At 45.3% G+C, this 13,739-nt stretch overlaps 1 protein-coding gene across 2 annotated transcripts in view; it reads right to left on the minus strand.

Annotated features, from left to right (window-relative positions):
* Window positions 1–1,868: 1,868 nt before the first annotated feature.
* CFAP61 (cilia and flagella associated protein 61) overlaps window positions 1,869–13,739 on the minus strand; it is a 265,410-nt gene continuing 253,539 nt past the window's right edge. Inside the window, exon 27 of one of the 2 annotated variants that reach the window (XM_084774689.1) lies at window positions 1,869–2,218. In XM_084774689.1, coding sequence (XP_084630815.1) covers window positions 2,018–2,218 — 201 coding nt within the window. In that variant the 3' untranslated portion in view covers window positions 1,869–2,017. Of the gene's footprint in view, window positions 2,301–13,739 lie in introns of both variants that reach the window. The other variant, XM_084774688.1, reaches the window with a different exon arrangement.

Below are 13,739 nucleotides of genomic sequence, written 5' to 3' on the forward strand. Positions count from 1 at the left end.
ACAAAATAAAGTAGGGACCCTCTGAGATGTTCCAGTGTTGGTCTCTTTGAGTCTTTACATTGGCTCTGTCCTTACATGAACCAGTTTCAAGCTGTGGTCAATGGCTGTGAGGCCTTCATTCCTAGGAAACTAGTTCTCAACTGCTGTACATACATGCCAGTGGCCCAGATTCAGAAATTGGCTTTCTAGGAGCGGGACAAGGATTGAAATGTCACCAGACACCCTTTGTAGGTCACAATAAGCATTAGATAGTCCCATACCTGTTGTGATAGCCACGACACTCTTTTATAGGCAGCAAAGACTATAACACTGCAGTTAACAGGTTTATGCGGACTTGCTGTTAAGGTTAATGTAGTCATCTGGGGTCACTTGTGTAACTAGAGGCTTTATCATGGTAATAGTTGGTCACAAAAGTCCTAACTGTTAAACCAGCTCACTGACTCTGTTCTGTAACCCCTAGGCCGGAATCCCAGGGCCTGTCTCCCAAAGTCTCTACATTTGCTGATGAGTTTGGCCCAGGTCCTTTCAGGAAAGAGAAGAGGAAAGGAACAGCACCTGGTGCCTAAGCTGACACCCCTGAAATATGTGTTGGGTGTGCATTCAGAAGCATAGCCCAGCAGCGACTGGTTCCCATTCACGTGACACTTCCTACCATATGGCCACCGCTGCCCTCTCCCCCCCCCCCCCCACTGCTCCGTGCATTTGTGTAAAACCTATGTGTGAAGGAATTAGTGGCATTTACTGCTTGCTTTTGTCTGGCTGCAGAAAAGTAGTTCAGTGGTCCGGAACAATTTTGTTGGGAGAAGATTCAAACGACTTGGTTGCTCCAAGTGCCCAGGCAGCTTGAGGCGGAGCTGGATGTGTGTGTGTACACTTCTGCCTTGCCAGCTCCCACTCTGCCTCGTGGAAGTCTGGGAGAATCTTGTCGTTGGGTGGAGGTGTGGATAGGGTAGGATGAGGTAGGGGAATAATAAAACCCTAATTATGTTTGTAAACAAAACAAAACAAAACAAAACATTTTAAGCCTTACTATGGGTCACTTGTGTCTCAGAGTTCCTATTTGTTCCTGAATCCATGTGCTTTGGGTATGGGCAATTAAAACTTGCTTTGTGGCCACGCGTGGTGGTGCACACCTTTAATGCCAGCACTTGGGAGGCAGAGGTAGGCGCATCGCTGTCAGTTTTAGGCCAGCTTGGTCTACAAAGTGAGTCCAGTACAGCCAGGGTGACACAGAGAAAGCCTGTCTTGAAAAACCAACACAAACAAAACTTGCCTTTGTTTGCAGGAGAAAAGAAGGTTGCTTGCTTGCTTGCTTGCTTCTTTGGGGGTAGTTTCACTTTGCAGTCCAGAATGGCCTCAAAATCACTGTATAGCTTACTGCCTTTAAACTCATGGCAATTCTCCTGTCTCAGACTCTGGTAGTACTGGGAAGGAGAAACAAAAACATCTGGTCCACATTGGACATTCAAGGGATGAGTCCTCCTCACCTCGCTCCCTCAGAGATCAGAGCCAAACAAAATGAACTAGAATAATTTCCTTCTACATTTTAGAACTTGAAATCTGTGTGTAAATTCCCCAGTCTTTGAATTTTTCTTAGCCTTTATGTTCATGGTCAGCAGAAAGAATTAAACCACAGTGAGGGCTGTGAAAGTAGCCGCCTCGGCTTCAGAAGGTCAGGTAGGCTCCACTCTATCCTCCTGAAGTGGACCCAGATTTCATTTCTCCAGTTTCCCACTCTGGACTCAGTATTTTCTTTTTATATCACCCACTATTACGTCGTACACACAGGGAGGGCTAATGGAACTGGCAGAAGATCATTCCAGAAGTCAAACAGAATCACACACAAGGTAGAAACCAGTCTTGCTCAGGAGAAGCTCATTTTATTGCTAGAGTGGATTACCCTGCACAGAACCTTGCTGTGTTTGTAGAGCCCCCTGCTTAGCAGTGCCACACAGGCGAGCGCCACCTACTGGAGGACCGGGAAACCACTGGCGGAAGCGCAGGGGCCTCTGGCTGCCTAGATGATGCCGGGCCATGCATACATGGGCAGGTGGTACTGGTTGTAACGAAGGAAATCCAGGATGCTCCTCTCCGTCAGGCTTTTGTAGATAGAATCCTCAAAAACCCTTTGGAGGTATTTCTGGGGCTTCTCCTTCAGGTTTATCTCCTCATCCTCTATCTTGTAGGCTAGCTGCTCCATGGAAGGCTTATCTTCCTCCTGTGAACACAGGTAAGAGGCCAGAGTCAGGGCCTCTCAGGACTCGCCAAGGATGCCAGCTTTTTCTAGCTTCACAGGCACTCTTCATAAAGGGGACAAAGCACATGTAATGCACACTGTTATTACGGCCGTCCTCAGTGGACAGCTCAGTACACCCACGCTGTTGTGCAACATCACCACCAACATCTGTTTCAGAGTTTGCATCCTGAATGACAAAAGCTGTCTCTGTAAACAGGAACACGCAGTCCTGTCTGTCCTCCACACTCGCCCCACCCCCTGTTTCCTTCCTCGGGCACCTCAGACAACTGCAGCCACACAGTTTATCATGTAGCATGATGTCACAAAGGATGATAATTTTAAGCCCTTAGTTTTTCAGATAGAAGGTATCTGTTTGCTTTAACATTTGGTTAAACTCCCTAGATGGTTTATTGCCTCGGGTCTTAGCCAAGGGCTAGAACTTAAGAGCCTCAGAATAAGTTCTTAGGACAAATTCATATTAACATCCTTGAACACAGGACTCAGAATGAGTAGAGGTTTCCTGTGATCCTGTAAAAATTTCAAACACATAGCTGGATGGTGGTGGTGGTGCACTCCTTTAATCCCGGCACTCAGGAGGCAGGGGCAGGCAGATCTCTGTGAGTTTGAGGCCAGCCTGGTCTACAAAGCAAGTTTGAGAACAGCCAAAGCTACACAAAGAAACCCTGTCTCAAAAACAAAACAAAACAAAAAACCCAAAACAAAAACAAAACCCCACAAAAAAACAAAAAGAAAAAACCAAAACAACAAAAATTTCAAGCACAGGAGTTGATAGCACACTGCACACACTGCCCCTACACGCCACTTAAATTGCACAGGTGGCCCTTGCTGTGGGGCCTGCCCATCCACAGCACAGCTGAGGGTAAGGATTTTGAGCTGGTGTGGTCTTGCCTGCATGGTGACTACTGATCCTCTCAAACAAAAGTCACGGTGTATTCACACCAACTTCCAATATTCCCTTGTATTTCATATAGTGAAAAAAAAAAAGCCCAGGAATTATCTGTGAGGTTCCACCGGGCCATCACAGATAGACGATGAAGCTGTGAGGCACATTACCATCTGTCTATTTAAGCAAGAAAGGACCAGGCTTGAGTCTATAAACACCGAGTTTAGAACAGTCAGGGCATGGCACAGAAATTGAGACCAAAGCTGAACGGTGCGTTGGGAAAGGCAACTAGTGCCTGGCACTAAGTGCTGGTCAAGTGCTGCACAACCCGTGGTATAATCTGTGGTCTGTACGAAGACAGCGCTTTTTTCAGTTTTTCTGGAGGGTTCTGTTCAACCAGCATGAAACACCGAACTGACCTAAAGTGGGGCTTGTGACTGTCCAAGGCTGTCCTACAGTGGGGAGGGCAGTGTAAGACCGCAGAGTGGGACCTCACACTGTGCTTATCTGCCACCAGCTCACCTCACAGTGTCCCATGGGAAATATTGTGTCTGGATTCTTTCACTTAGCACAATGTCTTGGCTTTTAATAGTCTTCTGAAAAAATTCCCTTATTTTTAAATTTTATTTTTAACTCACTATAATTGTGCCTATTTTTGGGGTGCCATGTAATGTTATGATGCACATATATATTGTGAGATGATTAAGGCCAATTAGAATATGCAGTGCTGCCCTATACTCACCATCTCTGTGGTGAGGACATTTAGAATCCATCCTTATGACAATTTTGAAGCAACTGTAGATTATTATTAGTGTCAGTTACTAGGCTGTACAATACGTGACTAAACCTTACTCCTGTCAAAACAACACTCCCCCTGCCCCCTCCTGCCCCCCACCTGACCAGCTGCCCGCAGCCCCCACTCTAGGCTCTTTCTCAGTATGTTCTCCTCTTCAGATTCTGTAAGTGAGGGTTTGTGGCTTCTTTCATAGTGGTCAACCCACCCGGTTGCACAGGGCAGCTCTCTTCAGGGCGGAATGTATTCCCTGGGGTGGACACGGCACGTTTTCTCTCTCCATTAACTCAAGGTTGAGCAATTAGGCTGTTCCTGCATCTTGGCTGTTGCTGCTGCAGTAAACATGGGGGTGTAGACACTATCTTCCACAACCTGCTTCTTTATGAGCTCCTCTGGAGACATTCTCAGACATCGAACTGCTGATCCCACTGTAGTCCATCTGTGACCTCCGTGCTGTTTCCAAGATGGCCACTTCTCTTCCCAGTAGCAGTTTCCAGCAAGCGTCTGCTTCTTCAGACCTGCCCTTCTTACCTCCCAGCTTTTTTATAACAGGAATTCTAACAGGGTCTGGTGGTTGCCTGCTGTTTTTAATTTTCGATCCTTGGTGGTGTTAACCATTTTCCCCCCATGTTTACCTGCTGGCCATCTGTAGATCTCCTTTTGACAAATGTCTATTCAGGTCATTTACCTACTTACAAAATTAGCTGTGTGTTTTGTTAGGATCAGAGTTTGATTCCCAGCATTCATACAGTGGCTGGCACAGCTGTAACTCCAGGCCCTGGCGATCTGATGCCCTCATGTGACCTGGCTGGGAACTAGGCACGCACATGGAACACCAATAGACATGCAGACAAAAGACTCACATATGGACTATGACACCCATCACTGCCTCTTCACACCAGTGGCCCCAGGTCTGGCGAGCAGGTGCCTCCAGGAAAGGCCACCCCCCAAGGAGGTGTGGGAGCCCCCAAATCCCTCTGAGGCCCCTCTGCAGCTCCTTTCCAGCACCAGGCAGCCTTTCAGACACCCAAGACTCGAGCCAAAGGAAGATAAAGAAGTTAGAGATGCCAAGTAAATAGAACATTATCCAGTGTTCAGAGATGAGGAGAGTTAAACCTGCTACAGTGTTGATATAACTGAAAGCAACACGAGATTCAGAGATATCCCTAGAAAAATTCCAGTAGCTATTTGCACAGGAACAGAAAAAAAAATCTCAGATTTATATGGAACCACAGAAGATCAGAATAGCAAAAACAAAAAGAATAAAGGTGGAAACACTATGCTACTTAATTTTGAAATAATGTGAATCCTACAGTAACCAACACAGCGTGATGCAAGAATAAAAACAAATGTACTGGCCAGCCCAGAAGTGTTCCCATGCATTTACTGTCAACTTCTTAATCTGCTGGAAGAATCACTTTAAATTTTTGTATTTGTCCTTTGGTAACTTCATACATGAATACAATGTATTTAGTAGGTTGACTTTTAAGGTGTTTTGTTAGCTTTTAAATTTTTATTTATACATACTTACCTGTTTTAGTACCATCGCCCCAGTGGATGGGAAGTGGTCGTCCATTGTTGCTTTTATTTTTGTTGCCCTAATGATTGATATTATTGATGAGCGTCTTCTCATGTAAATGAAGATGTGTGTGGTCTCCACTTTGTGTTTCCTTGTTTGTTTATTTGTTTACTCCTGGAACTCACTGTATAACTGGTACTGGCCTTGATCCTCCTGCCTCAGCCCACATGTTGGGCCTCCTAGTGCCTTGCCATATCCAGACCTTTAGTTTTATTCTGTTAATATAGCTAAAACAGTTAATGTAACTGTTCTCATGAAGTACCACACTGATTTATTACCGTTGCTTTGAAGTAAGGGCTGAAATCAGAGACTATGGAGCCCTGAGCTTTGTCCAGCTGTCCCTGGAAGGCTGTTCTGGCCATTTGAAATCTCTTGCATTTCTATGCCAACCTTTCTATGTCTATCTATAAGAGATGCCTTTGGGATTTTGATAGGATTTCACAGAGTCTGTAATTGGTTTTGGGTGCAGCCTCCATCCTAGCATCTAAGCCTATGAACAAGACAGACTTTTGTTTATTTATTTAGGTCTTTGAATCTTCCAGAACGTCGTGTAGTTTTCAGTGTCCAGTCTTGTACTACTTTAATTAAACTGATTCCTAAGTATTTAATTCTTTTGATGTTTCTAAAAGTGGGATTGTTTTCTTAGTTTCATTCTCTCTGTACTGATGTAGACAGCTGACTGCTGTGTGTTGATCTTGTATCCTGCAATTTTGTCAAGTGCGTTTATTAGCTTTATTATTTTCTGGATTTGTTAGGATTGTGCCATCTAAGAAAAGTCATAATTTTTCTTTAGTTGTCTTCCAGGGCAACGTTAAACATGAGTGATGGGAGGAGACATCTTTGTCTCATGCCAGCTCTCTCAGGAGGAAGGTTTCAGCTTTCACTTGTCCACCCGCAGTCTCACACTAGCTGTGGATTTTTCACTATCTATCAGATAGAACACGATTTTTGTTTCTGTTTTTTAATGTGTGTACATCCATATGAATGAATGCCACAGGTGTGGGCGTGCACGGGGAGGCCAGCAGGAAGCACAGGTCCACTGCAGCCTGACCTGGGTGCTGGGATCTGTACTGGGGTCGTCTCCACCTTAGCCGCTGAGCCATCTCTACAGAGCCCACTGCTAGTCTTTAGACTATGAAATTTCTTTTCTTTTTCTTTCTTTCCTCCCTTTCTTTTTGGTTCTGCTGTTTGGAGTCAACATCTTATATGCCATGTAGAGGGATCTTAAAACTTGCTATATGGCTAAGGATGACCTTGACTCCCGGATACTTCAAGCCCTGCCTCCCAGGCCCTGGGATTTCAGGTGTCCAACACACCTCGCCTGGCCTTAATCTACTTTCAGATGAGATGACCCTGCTCTCTTCCCCGCCTCACTCTAGAATACTGTGCTGTACTGGTTTCATTTTTGTGTGCTGGGCTACTCACATCCCCGGGGTAAATCTCACGTGGTAATGATGTATAATCCTTTTAACATGCTGTTGGATTTGCTTTGCTAATCTTCCGGTGAGGGTTTTTACATCTAAATCCATGAGGGATATTGGCCTGTGGTTGGGCTTTTTCTTAAATTTCATTTTTGTGATGCCTTTGTCTGGCTGTGGTATCAGAGTGATGGTCCCCTCTCCTATTTATTTTAGAAGAATTCAGGAAAGAAATTATTTCTTTAAATGTTTGGTATGTCACTAATGAAGTCTGGGTTTTTTAGTTCTTTGTTGAAATGTGTGTCTGTTTTCATGTGTCCATGGCATGCAGAGGTCCACTTTGGGTGTTTCCCTGAGGTGCCAGCCACTGTGTGTTTTGAGGCAGGGTCTCTCACTGGCCTGACCTCAGGGCAGGCTAGCTGGCCAGTGAGTCAGACATCTACCTGCCTCTGCTTTCTAAGCACTGGGATTACAAGTCCATGCCAAGTCACCTGGCTTTTTATGTGGGTTCTGGGGTTCAACTCAGGCTCTCGTGTTTGCCCAGCAAACCCTGACTGACTGAGCCACGTCCTCTGCCCTGTTGAGAGGTTTTCACTACTGATTTGCTGTCTTCGTTACAGACACTCGGAGATTTTCTGTTTCTTCTTGGGTCAGTTTTTAAGTTTCTGTGTTTCTAGGAGTTTGTCACTTGATGGCACAGAATTATTCATAATAGTCTCTTCAAGTCCTTCCTTATTTTATAAGGCTGCACCAATGTCTTCCCTTTTGTCTCTGATATGGTATTTGTAAGTCTGGCCAGAAGCTTGCCATTTTGTCGGACTTTCAAACAACAGCTTTTGCTCTCACTGACTTCATTATTTCTCTAGTCTCTATTTCACTTTCTCGGCTCTATTTTTTCCCCTGAGACAGAGTTTCTCTGTGTAGCCTTGGCTGTCCTGGACTCACTTTGTAGACCAGGCTAGCCTCAAACTCACAGTGATCCACCTGCCTCTGCCTCCCCCAGTGCTGGGATTATAGGTGTGCAATATTGTGTCCAGCTCTGCTCTATTTGTTGTTGTTGTTTATAATTTCTTCTGATAGTGAATTTAGCTTGTTTTCCTTCTCTAGTTCCTTAAGGTAGGACACTAGGTTATTAACTTGAAATCTCTCATTTTGGTTCTTACAAATGGATTTATTTTTATGTTTATTTGTGTGTGTTATGTGTATGATGTTTGTGTGATATGTGTGTCATTTATATGTGTGTGATGTGTATGTATTTATGTGATGTGTGCAATATGTATATATGTATGTGATATGTTTGTGTGATGTGTGCAACGTGTGTGATGTGTGTATATGTGTGATGCATGTATGTGATATATGTATGATGTGTATGTTTGTGATGTGTATGTATTTGATATGTGTGTAATGTATGTATGTGATGTGATATGTATGTATGTGATATGTGTGTAATGTATGTATGCGATACATATGTGGTGTGTGTGTGACATGTGTGACATGTGTATATGTGTGACATGTGTATATGTGTGACATGTGTGTGTGATTATGTGTGCTGTGTGTGTGTGTGTGGATATGAATGCTCCTTCTGCAGAGGTCAACAAGGTGTGTCAGAGCCCTCGCACTGGTGGCTGTGTGCTGCCTGACGCGGATGCTGGAAGAGAACTCAGCCCTGTGGCGAACAGCAAGCCCTCTTTCCCACATCGCTCTCTCCAGCCAACCTTTCCCTTAGAAAGTCAATACTTATATCTATACATTTCTCCCTGCAAATTGTTTCTGCAGACAGTGTTTCCAGGGGTGTGTTTCTGTCTCTTGCCTCTCAGTACCTCTGACATCCCATTTGGTTTCTTTTTTGACTCACAGGTTTCTTGAGAGGGTATTTAATTTCTACAAGTTTGTGAAATTTCTAGTTTGCTTTCTGTGCTGGTTGCTACTTTTACTGTGAAACTGGTTAAAATGGCTAAAAATGCAGCTTACACGGTTTGGATATCTTAACAACTACTGACAGGTGTCCTGCAGCCTTGAGTGTCCTGTCCTGGAGAACGTCCTGTGCACTTGAGAAGAAGGTGTGTTCTGGCACTGCTGTGCAGCCGTCCTGTGCACCTATCCATGTGGCTCACAGCGCACAGCGCGTGGCAGCCTCTTCTTCCCGCTGAAGCCTGTTCTAAGTGATAGACTGAAATATCCGATCCTTACTTTGTACACATTTTTCTTTCAATCTGTCAATTTTGCTTCAGCTATTTGGTGGCTATGTTATTAAGGGTACATATGTCATTTCTTTATATATATATTTTTTATTAATTTATTCATATTACATCTAATTTGTTATCCCATCCCTTGAACCCTCCCATTCCTCCCTCCCTCCCATTTCCCCCTTACTCCTCTCTCCTATGACTGTGACTGAGGGGGACCTCCTCCCCCTGTATATGCTCATAGGGTATCAAGTCTCTTCTTGGTAGCTTGCTGTCCTTCCTCTGGGTGCCACCAGGCCTCCCCATCCAGGGGACGTGGTCAAATATGAGGCACCAGAGTACGTGTGAAAGTCAGACCTGACTCTCCACTCAACTGTGGAGAATGTCGTGTCCATTGGCTAGACTACCAAACCAAATAACCCAATTGAGAAATGGGGCTCAGAACTAAACAGAGAATTCTCACGAGAGGAATATCGAATGGCTGAGAAACACTTAAAGAAATGCTCAACGTCTTTAATCATCAGGGAAATGCAAATCAAAACAACTCTGAGATTCCATCTTACACCCATCAGAATGGCTAAGATCAAAAACTCAAGTGATACCACATGCTGGCAAGGATGTGGAGAAAGGGGAACACTCCTTCATTGCTGGTGGGAATTCAAACTAGTAAAACCACTTTGGAAATCTATCTGGCACTATCTCAGGAAACTGGGAATAGGGCTTCCTCAAGACTCAGCTATTCCACTCCTTGGAATATACCCAGAAGATGCTCCAGCACACAACAGGGACATATGCTCAACCATGTTCATAGCAGCCTTATTCATAATAGCCAGAACCTGGAAACAGCCTAAGTGTCCCTCAGTAGAAGAATGGATAAAGAAACTGTGGTACATTTACACTATGTAATACTACTCAGCTATAAAAAACAAGGAATTCCCGAAATCTGTGGACAAATGGATTGAACTAGAAGTGATCATGATGAGTGAGCTAACCCAAAAGCAGTAAGACTCAAATGGTATATACTCACTTATATGTGGACACTCGCCCAAGGGGCATGTCCCATGAAAGTCTTCACTTACCAGGAAACTGGGACAGAGGGGAAGACTTCCTATTGGGACTCTAGGTGAGAGAAGCAAGGGAGAATGGGGAAATAGAAGGATCCAGAGGGTCCTAGAAACCTACAAGTAGAACATTATGATGGGCAGATCTGGCCCAGGGGTCCTGCTCAAACTATAGCACCAGCCAAGGACAATATGTGCAGTAAACTTCAAACTCCTACCCAGATGTCATTTCTTAAGGGAATTTGATGAGTGATTTTTGACTACATAAAATTTGACTATGGCTAGTGACACCTTGGCTTCACCCACAGATAAAATGTGATGTTGGTGAATTTATAATTAAAAGCTGAAATACCAAGAATGCTATATCTAATATTTGAAATCTTGTGCTTCGTTTAGGTGAGTTAGAAAGGCATAAATATGGGTTAAAACATCTCAGTATTTAAGAAAAAAATTAATCTTATTCTTCAATGCAGTTACCTTCTCTATTTTTCTGTCGTCAGACTCATAAATACAACTCCTGCATGTTGGTGTGCTGGTGACCTGCCCTGTCAGCGCCCACGCTGTAGTTGGTGTGCTGGTGACCTGCCCTGTCAGCGTCCACGCTGTAGCTGGTGTGCTGGTGACCTGCCCTGTCAGCGCCCACGCTGTAGCTGGTGTGCTGGTGACCTGCCCTGTCAGCGCCCACGCTGTAGCTGGTGTGCTGGTGACCTTCCCTGTCAGCGTCCACGCTGTAGCTGGTGTGCTGGTGACCTTCCCTGTCAGTGTCCACGCTGTAGCTGGTGTGCTGGTGACCTTCCCTGTCAGCGTCCACGCTGTAGCTGGTGTGCTGGTGATCTGCCCTGTCAGTGTCTACGCTGTAGCTGGTGTGCTGGTGACATTCCCTGTCAGCGTCCACGCTGTAGCTGGTGTGCTGGTGACCTGCCCTGTCAGTGTCCACGCTGTAGCTGGTGTGCTGGTGATCTTCCCTGTCAGCGTCCACGCTGTAGCTGGTGTGCTGGTGACCTGCCCTGTCAGCGTCCACGCTGTAGCTGGTGTGCTGGTGACCTTCCCTGTCAGCGTCCACGCTGTAGCTGGTGTGCTGGTGACCTGCCCTGTCAGCGTCCACGCTGTAGCTGGTGTGCTGGTGACCTTCCCTGTCAGCGTCCACGATGTAGCTGGTGTGCTGGTGACCTGCCCTGTCAGCGTCCACGCTGTAGCTGGTGTGCTGGTGACCTTCCCTGTCAGCGTCCACGATGTAGCTGGTGTGCTGGTGACCTGCCCTGTCAGCGTCCACGCTGTAGTTGGTGTGCTGGTGACCTGCCCTGTCAGCATCCACACTGTAGCTGGCACCCCCACTCTTAGCTGCTGGTGGCTGGCATTAGCACAGCCATCCTTTGCTCGTGTGCTGGAACTCACTCCTTCTGCCCAAGGCTGCCCTAACTTTGAACAGCAGCAGACACCATGCCACATGCTGCCACCTCTCTGTGTGGCTTTCACCTTGACGAATGGAAATGCTAAAAGCAGAACAGTCCGCAGTGAGGCTCTTCCCTTACTCCCTCACGGAGGCCGGCCACACTCTCTGTCTAGAAAACGCACAGGAATGGTTAGAAGGCCTCAGTGTGCTTTTTGACATAGGTTGAAACCTAATCCTGCACCGAGTCACCATAGGAAGCTGGCTCACAGCCAGTGTCTGTGGGAGATGGAAACGTGAGGTCGCCTTGAGGAGTCACATGGGATGGGTGCACTGAGTCTAACAGCTGCTGCCTCTTTTTCTTCTCTTTGTTCCCAACAATTGATCCAATATGGCTGAATCACTGTTACTGCTTAGGTGCATGCCTTGTGTTCAGCTCAACCTTCCTAAAGCTGCGACCCTTACATACAGTTCCTCATGTTGTGGAGAGCCCCCAACCACAAAATAATAATAATAATAATAATAATAATAATAATAATAATAATAATAATAATAATAATAACAACAACAATAATAATAATAACAATAATAATAATAATTATTATTATTTTAAAGATTTATTTATTTACTTTATGTAGATAAGTGCTTTATCTGCGTGTATACCTGCACACCAGAAGAGGGCACCAGATCTCATTATAGATGGTTGTGAGCCACCATGTGGTTGCTAGGAATTGAACTCAGGACCTCTGGAAGAGCAGACGGTGCTCTTAACTGCCAAGCCATCTCTCCAGCCCCATAAAATTATTTTTGGTGCTACTTCATAACTGTAATTTTGCTACTATTATGAATTGTAATGTGAATATCTGATATACGTTCCCACGTATATACGTAGAGGGGTCGTGACCCACAGGCTGAGAACCGCTGGTTTAGGCCATGGTATAATGGCGTGCTGTCATGCTGGCGTGCTGTCATGCAGAAGTGTTTCGCTGTCCTATTGCACGGCTTTGAGCCTTGCCTGTTCACCCAGCCTTCTCTCATTCCTCTAAACCCTGGAAAATTAATGTTTTAAGAAATTGAATTTTATTGAAGAAAGTACAGTCTGTGGTAACAATTATGCTAAAGTACTTTTTTTTTTAAAGCTCTCAACTTTTCAGTATCTCAGAAATAGGCCAGTAACAAGAAAACACTATCCTAAGAAACAGGCCAGCAGCTGGGCGTGGTGGCGCACACCTTTAATGCCAGTACTCGGGAGGCAGAGGCAGGTGGATCCCTGTAAGTTAGAGGCCAGCCTGGTCTACAATGCGAGTCCAGGACAGCCAAGGCTACACAGGGAAACCCTGTCTCAAAAAACAAAACGAAACAAAACAAAAAACCAGGCCAGTAACAAGAAAACACTACGTATATCCTAAAACCCCTTAGTGCTGTCCAAAGCATCAGCCAAGGAGCTCTCGTGTGGGGTTGGGAAGACTTCAGTCAGGTCACACGGGGACAGATGACCTCAGCAGATCACAGTTTGAGAGGAGAGAGGTGTCCAAGGAGTTAGGCAGAGATAGTGAGTGCTAGGTTTGGACTGGTGGCTCAGATCTCACCCTGAGCTGACCACCTCCAGGCTCCAGGACGGGGCCAGCGCCTCTGTGACCTCTAACCATCTTTAGTATATAGTCGGCCCTCCACATCCACAGGTTTCACACCGACAGACCCAATGAATTAGGGTTCTAAAATACTTGGGAAAAACTACATCTGTATTGGCAGTGCTCATGTGGTTTTTTTTTTTTAATTCCCATAATGATGTGTTTCAAGCTCTATATTTCTTTCCTTTTTTACACATTTTTATTGAAAAATAAAATAATTCATATTACATCTCATTTGCTATCCCATCCCATGCATCCTCCCATTCCTCCCTCCCTCCCGCTTTCACCCCATTCCCCTTCCCTATGACTGTAGCTGAGGGGGACCTCCTCTCCCTGAATATGGTGCTAGGGTATCAAGTTTCTTCTTGGTAGTCTGCTATCTTTCCCCTGAGTGCCATCGGGCCTCCCCATCAAGGGGGCATGGCCAAATATGGGGCACCAGAGTTCGTGTGAAAGTCAGTCCCCAGTCTCCACTTAACTGTGGAGAATATTCTGTCCCTTGGCTAGGTCTGGGCGGGGGTTTGATGATGACTGCATGTAT

Source organism: Acomys minous (assembly GCF_964271855.1).
Source record: "Acomys minous genome assembly, chromosome: 3".
Classification (NCBI taxonomy): Eukaryota; Metazoa; Chordata; class Mammalia; order Rodentia; family Muridae; genus Acomys; species Acomys minous.